The sequence below is a fragment of the Gymnodraco acuticeps genome, unplaced genomic scaffold, assembly GCF_902827175.1.
Source record: "Gymnodraco acuticeps unplaced genomic scaffold, fGymAcu1.1, whole genome shotgun sequence".
Lineage (NCBI taxonomy): Eukaryota > Metazoa > Chordata > Actinopteri > Perciformes > Bathydraconidae > Gymnodraco > Gymnodraco acuticeps.
Genome location: NW_022991431.1, coordinates 101190 through 118501, shown reverse-complemented (window position 1 = coordinate 118501; position 17312 = coordinate 101190). Strand labels below are relative to the sequence as shown.

Genomic DNA, 17312 nt, shown 5'->3' with positions numbered 1-17312 from the left:
GCCTGCCATTGCCTTTATTTGGAGATGCGCTATGCGCGCACAATGTATTTATTGCAATGCTGCCATTATTAAATACAGGCTACAGCTTGTATTAATAATAGCAGCATTGCAATACATATTATTATAGCAATTTATTTATTGCAATGTTATTATTAATACAGGCTGTAGCCTGTATTATTAATAATAGCAGCATTGCAATAAATAAATTGTGCGCGCATCGCGCATCTTCAAATAAAGGCAATGGCAGGCACTTTAGACAATAACAAAAAATAAACCACCATCATGTAGCCTGTATTAATAATAGCAGCATTGAAATACATTCAATAATTAGCCTATTGTTCCACGAGGAGGAACTCTTTTTACCTGCCGCTTTGTTCATCTTTAGTCGCACGTGTGAGTGGGGGTGGGGGCGGGGGCGGTGTGTAGCGTGCTGCAGCAGCAGTCTGCTCTGCACGCAGGCTTCCTCCAAGTTTACAGTAAAACAAACTGGTGGTGTGACCAATGGCCATTTACAATTGTTAATACTATTACTATTATTAGCATTAGTCTATATTTTGGTTGAAACTAAGCCAGAAAAAAAAAAAAAAAACATAAATAATAATAAAAAAACATAAATAAAATCGATTTTTAAAAATAATATTCGAATATGGAGACTGTAACGATTAATCGAATAATCTAATAATCGCTGGCATCCCTAATATACACTATATGGACTAAAGTATTGGGATACTCCTCTGAATCATTGAAGGTGTTTCATTCAGTCCCATTGCCACAGGTCAGTGTTGTAGTCAAGTCACCAATTAACGAGTCCAAGTCTCTCTCTAGTCACCACTCTTCGAGTCGGAGTCCAAGTCCGAGTCACCAAGGGAGAGTCTTAGTTGAGTCCGAGTCCAAGTCCGAGTCACCCAAGGAGTAGGAGTGTCCGAGTCGAGTCCGACTCATCATTACCTGTGTTCGAGTCCGAGTCACAAGTCTTCATGTATTAATCTTCGTGGATATACAGTTGCAAGAATGCAAAGAACCCTTTGGATTCTCCACACATAGCGTTGTGTGTTCCTTCCAAACAACTCAACTTTGGTTTAATCTGTCCACAGAATATTTTGTCAGTAGTGCTGTGGAACATCCAGGTGGTCTTTTGCAAACTTCAAACGTGCAGCAATGTTTTTTCTGGACAGCAGTGGCTTCCTCCGTGGTGTCCTCCCATGAATTTCATTCTTGTTCAGTGTTTTACGTATCGTAGATTCGTCAACAGAGATGTTAGCATGTGCCAGAGAGTCTCTAGCTGACACTCTAGGATTCTTCTTCACCTCATTGAGCATTCTCCGCTGTGCTCTTGCAGTCATCTTTACAGGATGGCCACTCCTAGGGACAGTAGCAACAGTGCTGAACTTTCTCCATTTAAAGACAATTTGTCTTACCGTGGACTGATGAACATCAAGGCTTTTAGAGATACTTTTGTAACCCTTTCCAGCTTTATGCAAGTCAACAATTCTTAATCGTAGGTCTTCTGAGAGCTCTTTTGTGCATGGTTCACATCTGGCAATGCTTCTTAAGAATAGCAAATTCAAAACTGGTGTGTATTTTTTATAGGGCAGGGCAGCTTTAACCAACACCTCCAATCTCGTCTCATTGATTGGACTCCAGGTTGGCTGACTCCTGATTCCAATTAGCTCTTGAAGAAGTCTTTAGCCTAGGGGTTCACATACTTTTTCCACCCTGCACTGCAATAAAAACATGAACACATATAATTGTTTGTGTGGTATTAGTTTAAGCAGACTGTGTTTGTCTATTGTTGTGACTTAGATGAAGAACAGAACACATTTTATGACCAACTTATGCAGAAATCCAGGTAATTCCAAAGGGTTCACATACTTTTTCTTGCAACTGTACAGTGGGGCAAAAAAGTATTTAGTCAGCCACCAATTGTGCAAGTTATCTCACTTAAAAAGATGAGAGGCCTGTAATTTTCATCCTAGGTAGTACACTTCAACTATGAGAGACAGAATGGGGGGAAAGAATCCAGGAAATCACATTGTAGGATTTGTAATGAATGAATTGGTAAATTCCTCGGTAAAATAAGTATTTGGTCACCAACAAACAAACAAGATTTCTGGCTCTCACAGACCTGTAACTTCTTCTTTAAGAGCCTCCTCTGTCCTCCACTTGTTAACTGTATTAATGGCACCTGTTTGAACTCGTTATCAGTATAAAAGACACCTGTCCACAACCTCAAACAGTCACACTCCAAACTCCACTATGGCCAAGACCAAAGAGCTGTCAAAGGACACCAGAAACAAAATTATAGACCTGCACCATTCTGGGAAGACTGAATCTGCAATAGGTAAGCAGCTTGGTGTGAAGAAATCAACTGTGGGAGCAATTATTAGAAAATGGAAGACATACAAAACCACTGATAATCTCCCTCGATCTGGGGCTCCACGCAAGATCTCACCCCGTGGGGTCGAAATGATCACAAGAACGGTGAGCAAACATCCCAGAACCACACGGGGGGACCTAGTCAATGACCTGCAGAGAGCTGGGACCAAAGTAACAAAGGCTACCATCAGTAACACACTACGCCGCCAGGGACTCAAATCCTGCAGTGCCAGACGTGTCCCCCTGCTTAAGCCAGTACATGTCCAGGCCCGTCTGAAGTTTGCTAGAGAGCATTTAGATGATCCAGAAGGGGATTGGGAGAATGTCATATGGTCAGATGAAACCAAAATAGAACTTTTTGGTAAAAACTCAACTAGACGTGTTTGGAGGAGAAAGAATGCTGAGTTGCATCCAAAGAACACCATACCTACTGTGAAACATGGGGGTGGAAACATCATGCTTTGGGGCTGTTTTTCTGCAAAGGGACCAGGACGACTGATCCGTGTAAAGGAAAGAATGAATGGGGCCATGTATCGTGAGATTTTGAGTTACCAACTCCTTCCATCAGCAAGGGCATTGAAGATGAAACGTGGCTGGGTCTTTCAGCATGACAATGATCCCAAACACACCGCCCGGGCAATGAAGGAGTGGCTTCGTAAGAAGCATTTCAAGGTCCTGGAGTGGCCTAGCCAGTCTCCAGATCTCAACCCCATAGAAAATCTTTGGAGGGAGTTGAAAGTCAGTGTTGCCCAGCGACAGCCCCAAAACATCACTGCTCTAGAGGAGATCTGCATGGAGGAATGGGCCAAAATACCAGCAACAGTGTGTGAAAACCTTGTGAATTGAGATGAACTTTTGTTATTGACCAAATACTTATTTTCCACCATCATTTCCAAATAAATTCTTTAAAAATCAGACAATGCGATTTTCTGGATTTTTTTTTTTCTCATTTTGTCTCTCATAGTTGAGGTATACCTAGGATGAAAATTACAGGCCTCTCTCATCTTTTTAGTGGGAGAACTTGTAGAATTGGTGGCTGACTGTATGTGTTGAAATGTAGCTGCTCCTACGTTGCTTTTATCCTGTCATGTTATACTAATCTGTCTATTGAACTGCTGTGAAGCGAGTTTGGCTACAATTCTTGTGATAGGTGCTATACAAATATAAATCTTATTACTAATATTATTATTATTATATATAAATAAACTATATTTAAAATGAGTTTTTAGAGAAGTGATTATATTTGTATGCCAATATTTTCCTATGGTAAAGTTTTCATTTTGCACTTTTATTTTCATAGTAATAAGATCGGGACTCTTATTTTGAAGGAACTTTTACCGGTTAAATCAGTTTACTGATCAAGATTTAGCCCCAGAAAGCGCATGGCTACTTAGCATGCAAAATGACATCATGTTATGGCTGAATCTTTATTTAAGGATTAGATCACGTTACTCTGATGATAGTGTTCAAGACAGCCTATATGTCTGAACTCGATCCTTAGAGTAATGTGTTACGGAGCCTTCTCTTCAATATTTCCACATAACGAGCATTTTGCGCTGCTCTTTTCCAATGTGGAAGCAGAATGTGTGAAAGCATACAGCAGATGTGGGGTGTGTCTCTAGACATCTTTAGACTGGAATAGCGGGGCCCAGTACCTGAACTCGCTTCGCAGCTGCACACGCCAGGATAGAGGACATCAGACTCCAGAGAAAATTTGCTCGAGTCCGAGTCCAAGTCGGAGCGTCAATGTACAAGTCGAGTCCAAGTTGAAGCGTCAATGTACAAGTCGAGTCGGAGTCATCATGGGGGGAAAAATTCACGAGTCCGAGTCCAAGTCAGCGTACACGATAATTCACGAGTCCGAGTCCAAGTCATCGTGCGCGAGAATTGACGAGTCAGAGTCGCGTCAGTCAGTGCGCGAGTCCGTATCGAGTCACAAGTCCTGAAAATCGGCACTCGAGTCCGACTCCATCTCTGCCACAGGTGAATAAAATTAAGCACCTAGACATGCAGTCTGCCTTTACAAACATTTGTGAAAGAATGGGTCTTTCTAAAGAGCTCACTGAATTTGAATGTGGTACTGTAATAGGCGTGGCGTGGGGAAAACATGAGGGGAAGACAATAATACGTCCTTTCTTTTGGGTCGGGGGTGTGGTGGTCAATGTAATAACTTAACCAGATGAGTGATTACAGCACCCGGTATCATTTTACACACATTTGTATCAAACAGATGCAGGACTGTTAGCCTGTTATCTAACCGACAGGTCCGCACGCACTCTCCAGCCCAAACTCTAATAAGCATTCATTCACAAACTAAATCAGGAGACCTTTAACGTTTTACGTCCGATTCGCTCCTTTGTTCCTCGCTGTACACAGCTCCAGTTTGGGCATTGGCCTGTCATCAGATTTTATTTGTTGTTGCTGCTGTAGCGGAAGTTTAGTACAATTATTTTTGATTAGATACTCCAAATCTCCATAATTGCACTTGCTTCAGTTGCTTGCTACTTTTTAACGGCGGTGAGAGTGGTGCAGTGACACTATCTATTAGGGATGCACGATATTGTTTTTTTTAAACCGATACCGATACCGATAACTTCCTGCTTCTCAAGACCAATACCGATAACCAATAATAAAAAATTGTTTACGCCACTAATTATTTTAACGCGATTAACGCATGTGTATTTTTTTTCCTCGGCCGCCCCGTAGTTTCAGAGCGCATCGAGTTTAAAATACCATCTACAAGCTGATGCTGACAGCCCCGCTCCTGCCGCTCGCTTGTGGCAGACCACACTTCCACGCTCACCGGCAGGCACCGACTGGCCATCTGGAGGACCGGGAGGGTGTGTGTATGTGTGGCCCGAGCGAGCGAGAGAGAGACCTTACGTGCATTGTTGTTGTTAGCATCTGGTGCTAGCTAGCTGCGCTAACGGATATAAGGAGCTTTTTAAATGAAAACAGAGGAGCGACATTTCGCCACAACTGCGCCGAGCACTTGACTTTATGCAGGAAGCCAGACAGTGGGACATTGTACGAAAAGTCAGCACACTCAGCACGGATAGTGCGCAACATGATTGCAGCGTCCAGGCAGCTCCGGTTCGAGCATATGCCTTGAGTTGCACATAGCTCCAATGCCCATACCACCGACGACATGTTTGTTTACTGTCCTGGCTTCACGGCCGCACACCATTTACGTCACAGCCAGGCATGAGTTAGGGAGCGCTGGATTTGTGAAGAACTCCCCTCTTCCCAAACCACTAATACCACAGTACTGGCAAAACGGGAGGAGCCGAGTGAAAAACAAGCGCCCCTCATCCCAATCCACCCACACCGCAGTATTTTTTTCTTTTTTTTTACCCAAAAAATATATTTTATATTATCGGGGCTATTAATACTGGTATCGGGTTTATCGGGATGACGTCATAATTCCTAATATCGGGCCGATAATTATCGTGCATCCCTACTATCTATCTTCTATCGATTAGATTTATGATTCGAAAATTATAAAAGTAGGGTAGACATGTGGATATTATCCGACTGAACAAAACGTGCATTTATCTAACAGGTTCGTTTTCCACTGACCTTATTTCCAGCTATTTTCCTAAATCCTATGGAGAAATCCCATTGCTTTTTTATCGAGGGAAACCGAGCGCAAAAAAGATTGTTGAAAGTTTCCCACCATGTGCTGAAAAGGCTGAATACTTTTGATATTTGAATGGTTTCTGTAGCTGAAAGTATGCTGAAGTTATTGAGAGCCAAACTATTTGGTCAAATGATAAGAAACAGAGGAATAAAGAACTGTGGATGTTTAGAGCCAGGAAACACTATTCCTCTTAGGAGGATGACTTTTCACCCGACATCGCCTCTTCTGGCCCCGCTCCATCCTTCTTTCCTTCTGTTCACCCCGCTCGTCCTCCATCCTGTCATTCTTCCTTAGCCATGCACTCTCCTTTCTCTGCCATCTCTCCTTCAAGGCTCTCATCCCTCTGTTATGCTGTCATGCTTACTTACAAACAAATAGACATCAACACGCTGATCTACTGATGCCTCTGGATAATAAACTCCCTACAGAGCAGCCTAATGCTCAGCTACATCAGCACCAACATTCACAGCAGCAGCGCTCATCATCACGATGGCTGACTGAAAATATGCATTAAACACAGCAGATGGACTTAAAGTAACATGCTGTCATTACCATTCCCCCATTTTTCAGTCAAAGCATGTATCTGCTACCATGGTTCATGGTCATGTGTTCAGATGCAGATATGTGGATTTCAAAAGTGTGTAGTACGGTTTAAAATGGCTCCGTATTAGTCTTATTGAGACAGAGGGCGACAATTCAGGAACTATGACAGACTGACTCTGTTCCACACCACTAAATCGTGTGTGTGTGTGTGTGTGTGTGTGTGTGTGTGTGTGTGTGTGTGTGTGTGTGTGTGTGTGTGTGTGTGTGTGTGTGTGTGTGTGTGTGTGTGTGTGTGTGTGTGTGTGTGTGTGTGTGTGTGTGTGTGTGTGTGTGCGTGCGTGCGTGCGTGTAACAGTGATATAGTGTTTCACTGTAACATCATGTGTTGATGCTGTGAGGATCCACAGTACTGCCTCCCTGTTTTCCCTGTTTGTCTGTCTCTCTGTGGGTGTGTGTGACTGTCTCCCCGGCTGGGCGTGACTGACCTACTTTTGGATTCCCACCTCTCCAGCTGTTGCTCATTTCACAGATTGCCACTACTCACCTGCACCTGTCTAAAAGCCCGGTCATCACCTCCAGTCTTCGCCAGTTCGTCAGATATCCACTTGTGATCAACCACCAACTCGACAGCCTGCCACGTCCAGCCATCACCCTCATCGCCCAACTCGTGTTTTCAACTCAGCTCCACACCTCTTGGCTCGCTTTCCCTGCTCCCCGAGTTCCCCCTGAATTCTCCTTGGATTCCCCCTGGGTTTCCTGGTCCACCTGCTCCCTTCTTCACCGCCCCAACTCCACCATCTGAGAAATAAAAGGTCCCTGTTTCTGCAGTTTCTGTCTCCTGTCTCAGTGTTTGCATTGTGGGTTCAGTCTAGCAGCTCTCTGTGAGCATAACAGATGCTTTCTTTAGCCTCGTGAAACTATTTTTTTAACATGTAACTCATTGGGAGGAACCTTCAAATCCTCTTTTACCTACACCTTGCGCCAAATGCTACTCCTTCCACATACTTTCAGCTAGAGACTTTATTCCAACTTTAAAACACTCACAAGAACGTATTCTTCAGATTTTTGATATCTTTTACACTTTTTGAGATATTTAACTTAGTTTTGAGCTTGGTATAGAGGCCTTCTTCAGATGTTAACATTGTTGTGTATTGCGCAGCTCGTTAACGCTTAGAGTTTATTTTCATTCAATCGTTTATTTGGCAGGGACAATGCACAGTAATGAACACTTAAAACATTCAAATGTGTCAAGCGTAACAGTGCCAGATTTAGCTTTGAGCTAATTTCCATCCGCACTCCCTCACATAACACATTTAAGAAAATTACATTCAGGGCTCAATGCTAACTTTTAAAAGTGTTTGCCAGGCTGGAAACCAGGCATCCGCTTTTGGTTGCCAAAACTGAAAATACGGTTGCCATTTTTAGTCGCCTTATATTTTAAATAATTAAGATACCATACATACATACATCAACTTAATAATGAAAATGTGACACAAAAGAATGTTCAAATGCTTTACAATAAGTAATTAACACAATTATTTGAAACTTAAGTGGTAGTAAACTTGTCCACCCTCAATTGCTGGTATACTAAATACCAGTAGTGCAGCTGTTGTCATGTTCTTCACAGATCCCTCACAAATGAATTGAGCAAGTCACGAGTTTCTTGGTCATCCGTTGTCTCCCTTTCAAATGTGGGTTTTCTTGACCTTTGTGCTGACCCCCACCATAGATCCACTGGCCCTTCAGCATTGAAGTCTTGATTGTGGTTCTGTCATTGGCCAGACTAATACGTTTCTAATGTTAAATAAATGAAAACCATTCACAGTTAAGAGTTAGATATTAATTATTAATGCTTTAAATTACCTTTAATATGTCTAACTATATTTTAAATGTTTTACCTTTTTATAGAAGTGATTATATTTGTATGCGAATATTTTCCTATGGTAAAGTTTCGTTTAGCACTTTTATTTTGGTAGTAATAAGATCGGAACTCTTATTTTTGAAGGAACTTTTACCGGAAGTGAATGCACAACGGAGCAGAATGTAGGCCTACATATATATTTCGCCTCCCAAGACTTTACACATTTGCTCTTTGCTTTTCGTTCGGATTCACTTTGCGCTTTATCCGTTGAATCACTTTGAACATTCGTTTGAGAAGTTGAGATGTTGGCCAAACTTTTTACCGCACAGTCAAACAACTTAATTTGCTTCGCCATTTTTGTAAAACAAACACACGGGGCACCGCGCACGCAAGTAAACGTGCATCGCTTTCTGGCTCCGTAATCACACCAATGCACGTGCAACTTAAGTATCAGGTTCCGACTGGTCAAAACAATAATTAAATATATTAAAATTAAAAATATCCAGATTTGCTGCATCATGACGATATTACAAATCTACAAAGCTACGGACCCAGAATCAGCACTTTTCTAACAGGGCTGAAATAGAGGTGTATGAGGCATGGCTAGAACGGGTGATCTGTTTGGTATTTTTAGCAAAACACTTGTTTTTATATATTTGTATATATCTGAGACCTATAATATATGCAGGCCCGCCCCTCCCTACACGCAGATCACACAGACTGCGTAGGGCCTCACCTCGTGGAGGGGGCCTCACCTCGCGGAGGGGGCCTCATCTTGCGGAGGGAGCCTCACCTCGCGGAGGGGGCCTCATCTTGCGGAGGGAGCCTCACCTCGCGGAGGGAGTCTCATCTGAAGCGCAAATGCAGCGCAATTAAGCGTGCCACAGTTTCACCGCTACGAGGCTCCGGCGTCGCAGTTCATCCGCGTGCCCCTTTTTACTGAAATGAAACACAAGTCTAACGCCGAGCGTCTGAATTAGCACTAAGCGAAAAAGTGCTAACGCACTTAGCACATAACTCACAGTATAAATGTGTTATACTTCATCGGATCTGCACAAACTAGATATCATATGAAAGCTGAGATTCCACAGATTCCAATGGTATACGTATCATTACCGTGCGACCAAAACTCATGGCATCGAAAGCCAGCAAAGACAACACACAACTTCACTTTACGGGGCCAAAACGGCAAATACGTCTTACCTTTGCTGTTTTCTGATCAAAAGTCGTGTTCAATGGCATTAAAACGCATATAAACGCTGATGAAGGTTAATCCAATGTCTCTGTGTCCCTTTGAAATTATTACTGATAATCCATCATCATATTTATGGCAATAAGCCTAGTTTTTAGTTTTCAGAGCGTAACTATAATTTACATTTTGTTACTATGTTCAATCTCAATTTACTTTAGAAGAAAAACATCTATATTGATTCTGACTTTTCTACATCCAACTCACAGGTGTATCATTGCTTTGAGAAAAAAGATGATTAATTTACCCCTTTTAGACGTGAAGATATAGTCATTTGTTCCGGGCATGTCATTTTCGAGCCTGAAACCTGAACCTAGCTTGGGTTTTAACAGGTTAGGTTTTTCATTGCCATATCTACACTGCAGCTACAGTGCACATGATAAATGATAAAGCCTTGAATTGAAATGGAAATGCAGTGCTAAAAGGCTAATACATATTTTTATTTTTATTTCAAGATCAGAACACCTTATATCTGGCCCTTTCCACCATCATCATGGATACAGAGGCTAGTCACATGCTGGAGGCAGCCCTGGAGCAGATGGATGACATAATTGCAGGTATGAGCTACAAGGTAGCTGAGTTGTCTTTGTGTATAGAGTGGTGCAGGGATGACGTATTTTTGTAGGCCGACCCGGAAATAAACTACGCATGGGTTCCCTCGACAAAAAAGCAATGGGATTTCTCCATAGGATTTTGGAAAATAGCTCGAAATAAGTTCTGTGGAAAACAAACCTTAGATAAATGCATGTTTTGTTCAGCCGGATAATATCCACATGTCTACCGTATTTTTATCATTTTTTAATCATAAATCGAACAGCCAGAAGCAAAATGCTAACGTTATGCTATAAACGAACTACAGCCGAGTACAGCAGGGTTTCACAACTTCAACGTCATGCCAACTTAAGATCGATATTCAAAATACAGATTCAAAATTGTACAAGTTGAAGCGTTTGTTTTAACAGTTTGAAATAGCGCAGGTACTTGCTTTCAAGCAGAACAGGGGCAAACAAACTTAGCGGGAGTGTTAACGTGTTCGGCATAAGGACGTGCAACGTCCTCGACAACTTCTGAAGTCCTATTCAGTCACATGTTAACAACCATCGTTTTTCAGACACATAAACTCTTAAAAAATCACCAGTGATGAAACACTGCTGATGTATTTAATGTCGTAGAACAAAACGTGATCCGTCTCTTGAATTTGTGTCAACAACAGACCTTATTTCCAGCTATTTTCCAAAATCCTATGGAGAAATCCTATTGACTCTGAGACGAGGGAACCGGAAGTGGTAACATGCTGACTCACTTCCGGGTTTTAGGACTCATCACTGCACCACTCTATTGACTCCCATGGTAGTTTCTGGAAAATCTGCTGCATTTTTTTGATTTTGTCAATCATGTATCATCTGTATTGTCTTTAGTTGATGAGTGGAAGACACAGGATATCACTCAGGTCCAACAATCAACACCATTCTTTACAATCATATTGACCTATCCCGGCAACCCATATCTGTGCTTTGATTGTCATTCAAACTAAGTCAAAGCCTGCAGTGTCACCAGAGAGGCTTCTAGGCTCCAACATTGTGCTCCAATTAGTAGGGTGGGGCTAAAACTACCACTACAATGTTATTCCATACTAGAGATTTAAAAAAGTATACCATCACATAAAAAAAAAAATAGTAATACGCACCATGCTGACTTAGAGTTGTGATACTCCTGTTGTGTGCTTCTTCCTCCTATCAGCTCACAGTGGTTGTTCTCATTTGATGAAATGTATTTATTTTATAGAATATTTTTGTAATGATTTGAGCAGTTTACAGTAAAGCTGTAACGGTCCCCCAAATGAGAGTTGACTTGTGAAATGCATTAAATATGCCAAGTTTCTATAATGAATTAGAATTTAAGAACACGCACACCCATGCGATTTATTGATGGTGTTTATGGGAATCAAAAAGCTGGACCATTTCAACAAAGGAGAAATTATGCAAAACCTTTCGTGATGAATGTCAAATAAGTTGCAAATTCAGAACAATATTGGCATCCTTAAAGGTGAGGTAGGTAAGTTTGAGAAACCGGCTCGAGATACACTTTTTGTTATATTCCATGGAATGCTCTTAACATCCCAATAGCAATGAATATCTTAAGTGCTTTGACAAAAAATCTCTGGAAGCCGTGGCGCTGTAAAAAGCACGACCAATTATTTTAGCAGGCCCGGCTAAAATAACTGGATGGCCTACCTGCCTGTCAGCCTTCCATCTGTGCACAAACTTATCTCGTGCCCTCATTGGTCATGTGCGTGTTCGTGTGTGTTGGAGGAGGGGCTCTGTAAGGAAGTGGCAGATTTTTTCCGGTTGTGTATTTTCAAATTCTAGCGCACTCCAGCTGGTTTCTCAAACGTACCTACCCCACCTTTAAATTAGAAGGTTATTGGTTTATTACTGGTAGATTATCTGAGCTATTACCAGAGCTAATGCATTTAACTACATTTTTTTTTTTACCTTTTCATCACCTTCTATATCTTACATTTCATTATTTTACATTGTGGGACAGAAGGTCCATAATAGTAGGAATAATAATAATTATATAATTTTAGTCTATATGTTTTTGAGCAGGATAGTTACTGATGTTGCTGAGGACACTCTGATCAAGGGTCCATGTGCAGTCATATCAATCCCCAGATTTATTTGATTTGTCGAGAGCACAACACGTTGGATTCATAATATTGTAGGTTGAACAGGAAAATAAAGAGTTTTCAAAGCTCCATACAGGGTGTGCAATGGCTGGTAATACACCTAGCAGATCAGTTTTGTTTTGCAAGAATATTTCAGTTTTATGCTAAGCAATAGTCTGTTCTCAACTCTCTGCTTCACACACTCTCCAGGTTCCAAAGCAGCAGCGGTGGAGTTTTCTAACAGGATGTATGAGCAGGGTTCCCCCGTCAGTGGCGCTCCCCTTCAGTTAGCTGAGGAGCTCAAACTTGCCTTGGAGCTCCAACAAAACCAGGAGGAGAGAGACAGCCTGAGAGCACAGCTGCCTGCAGGAACAGCACAACTTCTCATAGACTGGTTGCAGACTGGAACTGTGAGTACTTCACAGTGAAATACTTCAATTCAGCTTCCACATGTATAGTCTTATGTAAGATAATGTTTGCTTTGGTGTACAGCCACACCAACAAAATAATTAAAAGATCCAGTTCTTATGCCTTTATTTGTGTTTGAGCTTTGAAGGCAGTCACAAAGGGTTGGTCAGATGTTGAACATGAAGAAATGGCTGAAGATGAGCAGCAGTCTTGACTTCTGCTCGGTTAATTATTCAGGCTGTCCAAGCTTGAAGAATTCTTTTTTTTCTTCTTTTGCAGCATTTAGTTTTGTCCTTTCCACTAGTTGTGTGCATGTGTGTGTATATATATAATTATTGGACAAATAAGAATTTCACCTGATGATGGCGCTGCATACAAATTCTGAGGATCACCACATTGGAAATCAATCCAAGGGATGGGAACAAAGCTACACTAAAGGAAAGTTCATACATCTACTGCCATCAGAGTTCAGCAGATTCAGGTTCAAAGGGTTTTTGAACATTATTTTAGATATATTCTGGTAGTCTTCAAAAACATTTAAATTAACCTGAACATTTGTATAGTGTGAGATCTTTAAGAGCTTTGCATTGGGCTAAGAGCTTTGTATTTGTATAGGATTTTAAATTGTAATTCAACACTCACCATGTTTTCATTGCATGAAAATGTTATTGTTGCAAACTGCAGCCTCATCATTACTATGACAGTTTGCCATTTTCAATTTCAGTGATTTCAAAGCTAGGGAAGGGAACATGGGGAGGTTTGGGAGGTTTTCCTCTGAGACACTACAACTCGACTATGATCCACTTCCTGCCTCCCTCACACCCTCTGTCTGTCTCTCCCCCTCTCTCTGAGGAACACTCACCTCTCATTGTTACTCTGTATGTTTGGACACACTCCCTGGACTTGTAGTCACAAGTGAATGAGCTAGTGTAGTAATAATGTGGTCAAATCTCGGAGGATTACATTGCTCACAACTTCCAGGTAAGGTCAAACTGCTAAAAGTTACTGCAAATAAAACAGAAAATGTATTGAATTGTCAGTGTTTCATGACAAATTCACTGACATGCAGCTTTTATTCAGTTGAATGAGTTTGTTTTCTGCAGTTTTCTGCTCAGAAAGAGTTGTACACAGGTAGAGACGTCTCACATGTTGTACGCAGTCACTGGCCAACCATTCTAAGTGAAATGTTGTTTCTTACTTTGATCTATCCCTCCCCTTTTGTTTAACAGTTTTTATTGAGATTTCAAAATCAGAAGAAATATACATTCAATAGCATTGAATCCCACCCATCCTGCTGCTGCTGCTGCTGCCACAAACTTTTGCTCTAGTCATCCTGGTTTAGGGGGATCTGTAAACTATTGTAATCATTTAGGAAGGGGTTCCAAATCTTTGTAAACTTCTGCACAGAGCCTTTTATAGTTCAGTTGAATCGAACCCTGGTGCGTTTAGCCGCTTGGTGCGGTTCATTTGGGTCGGTGTGAACACAGTCCGAGACAGGGGCGGCGCCAGGTGGTAGCTTGCAGTTGCTACAGCAACACCAACAATTGGCCTAGCAACTGCTAAGCAACCCCAAGAAATATATGTTTTTTTTTTATATATGTGAAATTCATAATTTGAAAAATGATTGATTCGAAAATGATACAGTATGCTACAGTACAGTACAAGTAGCCTACTTCTGGGTGTTTCATTCAAGCTTGGCTCCGTGTGTGGCAAGAGCGCACGAGTGAGAGAGAGAGAGAGAGAGAGATTGTTGTTGCTGCGCTAACCGATATTAGAAGCTGTTTCTATAACTAAGTGAAAGAAAAGTCCTCTCCTGTCAGATAGCGTCAGCTCAGTGAGGTAAAGGACTCTCTCAATGTTTAGATAGTTAATTTTAGTCTAAGACTTTAGTCTTAGACTCTAAGGGTGTGTTCACACCTAATAGTCCGCTCTCTGGTGCGCACCAGACCACAGTTTGTTACATTGTTTCATTTTTCAGAAGGTTCGGTTTGCGTTCACACTGGCAAAAACTCAAAGGGACTATAAACTTTAAACACAAGTCATGTGCACGGAAATGCTGTTCAACCATTGGTCAGACATGAAGCGGGTAAAAACCACATGTAAACACGGAAAATCGCGGCAATTTCCACCGGAGCCGCCAACATGGAGCATCCGCAGATTGTTTTCATGCTGCTGTTCATATGGAGAGCATATCAACAGAATGTAGCGGGCGACGCATATCAATACATACTGAGACAACGTGCGTTAAAAAACGTTATAACCGTTAGTTAATTAATTCGTTAGTTGAGGAGTTGGGCATATGGCTGATGTAGGCCTAGGTAATGTTCATAGGATTTCATAATTACACTTCACACACTTTTCTAGTAATTATTTCATAAGCAGCTTTATAGGTTGCTTGCTTATTAATATGTGTTTTTTTTATAGTGGTTGCAGTGGTTTTATAGCTCATCCCCCAAGTCAAAAGGACAGATAACAAGGCATGTACACCGGCAGCATAAATAAGTTTACAGTGAACGTACCATTGTTATCAGAGTCCTCGGCATCCGCGGAGTAACTGCGGCTAGTATCCGCCTTAGCAGCCCCGGCATCGGCAGTGGAGCTCAGGCTCCCCTCATCAGGCGACTTATCCACCTCTTCCTCCGCATAGGACTCGACCACATCTACGGGGCTCACTATGGGTCTTGTGTTCAAGATACTGTTGAGATCCTCATACCAAATAAATGTCTCTTTGATACTTGGGGAGCTGCCGCTCTTCTGCAGCGCGTCGCGCACTTTTATGTATTGTTGTCGTAGTTTCTTCACCTTTATACGACACTGTTCAACACTCCGGTTAAATCCTAGTTGCTTCAGTCTGTCGCTAAAGATTTTGAACACCTCCCCGTTTTTATGAACCTTCTCCAGCAGTTGAGAAATGTTCTCCTCTGCCCAGATATCCAGAAGGCATCTCTGTTCCTCATAGCTCCACGTTTGTCCCCTGCCGCTCATTTTCCCACCATTTGCAATCCTCTCCTCCACAACAAGAAATGACGCGCAAATACTACGCTATGTTTTGGTGCGGATTGCGTTCACACCAGCAATGAACCTCTCCAGAGTTCGCAAGAAAGCTTTCCGAGACCACCTATTTTAGCGGACCAGAGTCCGGTTGTTTAGTTCACTTAAGAGGTCTCGGACTGCGTTCACACCGACCCAAATGAACTGCACCAAGCGGCCAAACGCACCAGGGTTCGATTCAACCGGACTATACAAGGCAGGTGTGAACGCACCCTAAGTTATCTCAGTGGGTCTCAAAACAGTTTGATCACCATTTATGTAAACAAGTATTTCCGAGGCACACCTTTATATGATCATTATAGTTAGGCTATAAAACAATAAGAGCATAAATGAAAAACAGGTATGAAATACTATATGACAGTAAAATAAGAATACAGTTTAAAAGGGGAGTGATTAGTAAAATATCCATAAAGAAATCTGTTTACAGTTCTGTGTCATATGGGTGTTGAGAGATGTATCCATAGATCTCTTAATTTTGCTCTCAATAGCCGCTTTCGCACCAAGTACTTTGCCGTATATGTGCCCCCGCACTTAACACCCCAGGGCACTAAGTGCCAATCGCGTTCACACCGGAGTACTTTTCCCTGAGGGAAGATTACGCAAATGAGCCGCTGACGTCACTTCGTCTTCTTCTGCTTTGGGTTTACTGGCAGGCCGCAAACAACTTCGCCGCGTATACCGCCACCCGAAGTCCCCGGAGTAGGGGACTGGCTTCAGTAGAAGCCCTCCTCATCACTCCACTGCTCCCATGTTTTTTTTTGTGTTGCCATAAGTTATTCTCTCTCCGTTGGTGCGTGGGGCTAATGCTAATAATGCTAATGCCAGCAAATACAATGGCGGCTTCAAAAAACTTTTCAGAGTTTTACGGGGCGTGGTTTGCAATTCGCCCAGCCCTTCGAAATTGGTACTTTTTTGGTACTTTTTTGGTACCACCTCTCTCAGGGACGTTCACAGACATTTGGAGGGGCTATTGCTCTAAACTGGAAAAAGGGCATCCGCCCGATACAAAACACAAGACCTTTTGAAAATTGTAACTTGTTTTTAATGTAAAAGAAACCAAACTATTATTACATCAACTAAATTGAACAGTAATTCACATCTCATAACAAAATAAGCTAAGGCGACTACTTGCATTTGGTAACGTGATTTTAAAAATGAAAACCAGGGACATTTTTTGTTTTGCGGTCCATATCTCATCAAAAATATAGTAACTGTTAAAGACAAAATGGGGACAATTCTGTTCTAATGTATTTTGACCATTGTAACTGCTTTGCAGTCCAGACATACTGATACAATAGGGCCTCTAACTAATTACCTTAAATAAACTCACTAATTAATGAAACCAGTTCAATACGCATTATTCTTATTCTTATCATTCGTTATGAGCGCAGACAGTAACGGTAAGGTATCTAATTACTTATTTATTTAGTATTCCATAACTTAGTAACAGAGATGGTCAAACTAAAGTGGAAGAGACATGGCAGAAATCCTACAATGAAGCGGGACATTGACTGTT

The 17312-nt window shown here is 41.7% G+C and overlaps 1 protein-coding gene across 1 annotated transcript in view; it reads left to right on the top strand.

The window, feature by feature from the left end:
* ppfibp2b (PPFIA binding protein 2b) overlaps positions 1 to 17312 on the top strand; it is a 114694-nt gene that overhangs the window by 24167 nt on the left and 73215 nt on the right. The window contains exons 2-3 of the mRNA XM_034195855.1: positions 10125 to 10226; positions 12548 to 12747. Coding sequence (XP_034051746.1) covers positions 10163 to 10226; positions 12548 to 12747 — 264 coding nt within the window. The 5' untranslated portion in view covers positions 10125 to 10162. The remainder of the gene's footprint in view (positions 1 to 10124; positions 10227 to 12547; positions 12748 to 17312) is intronic.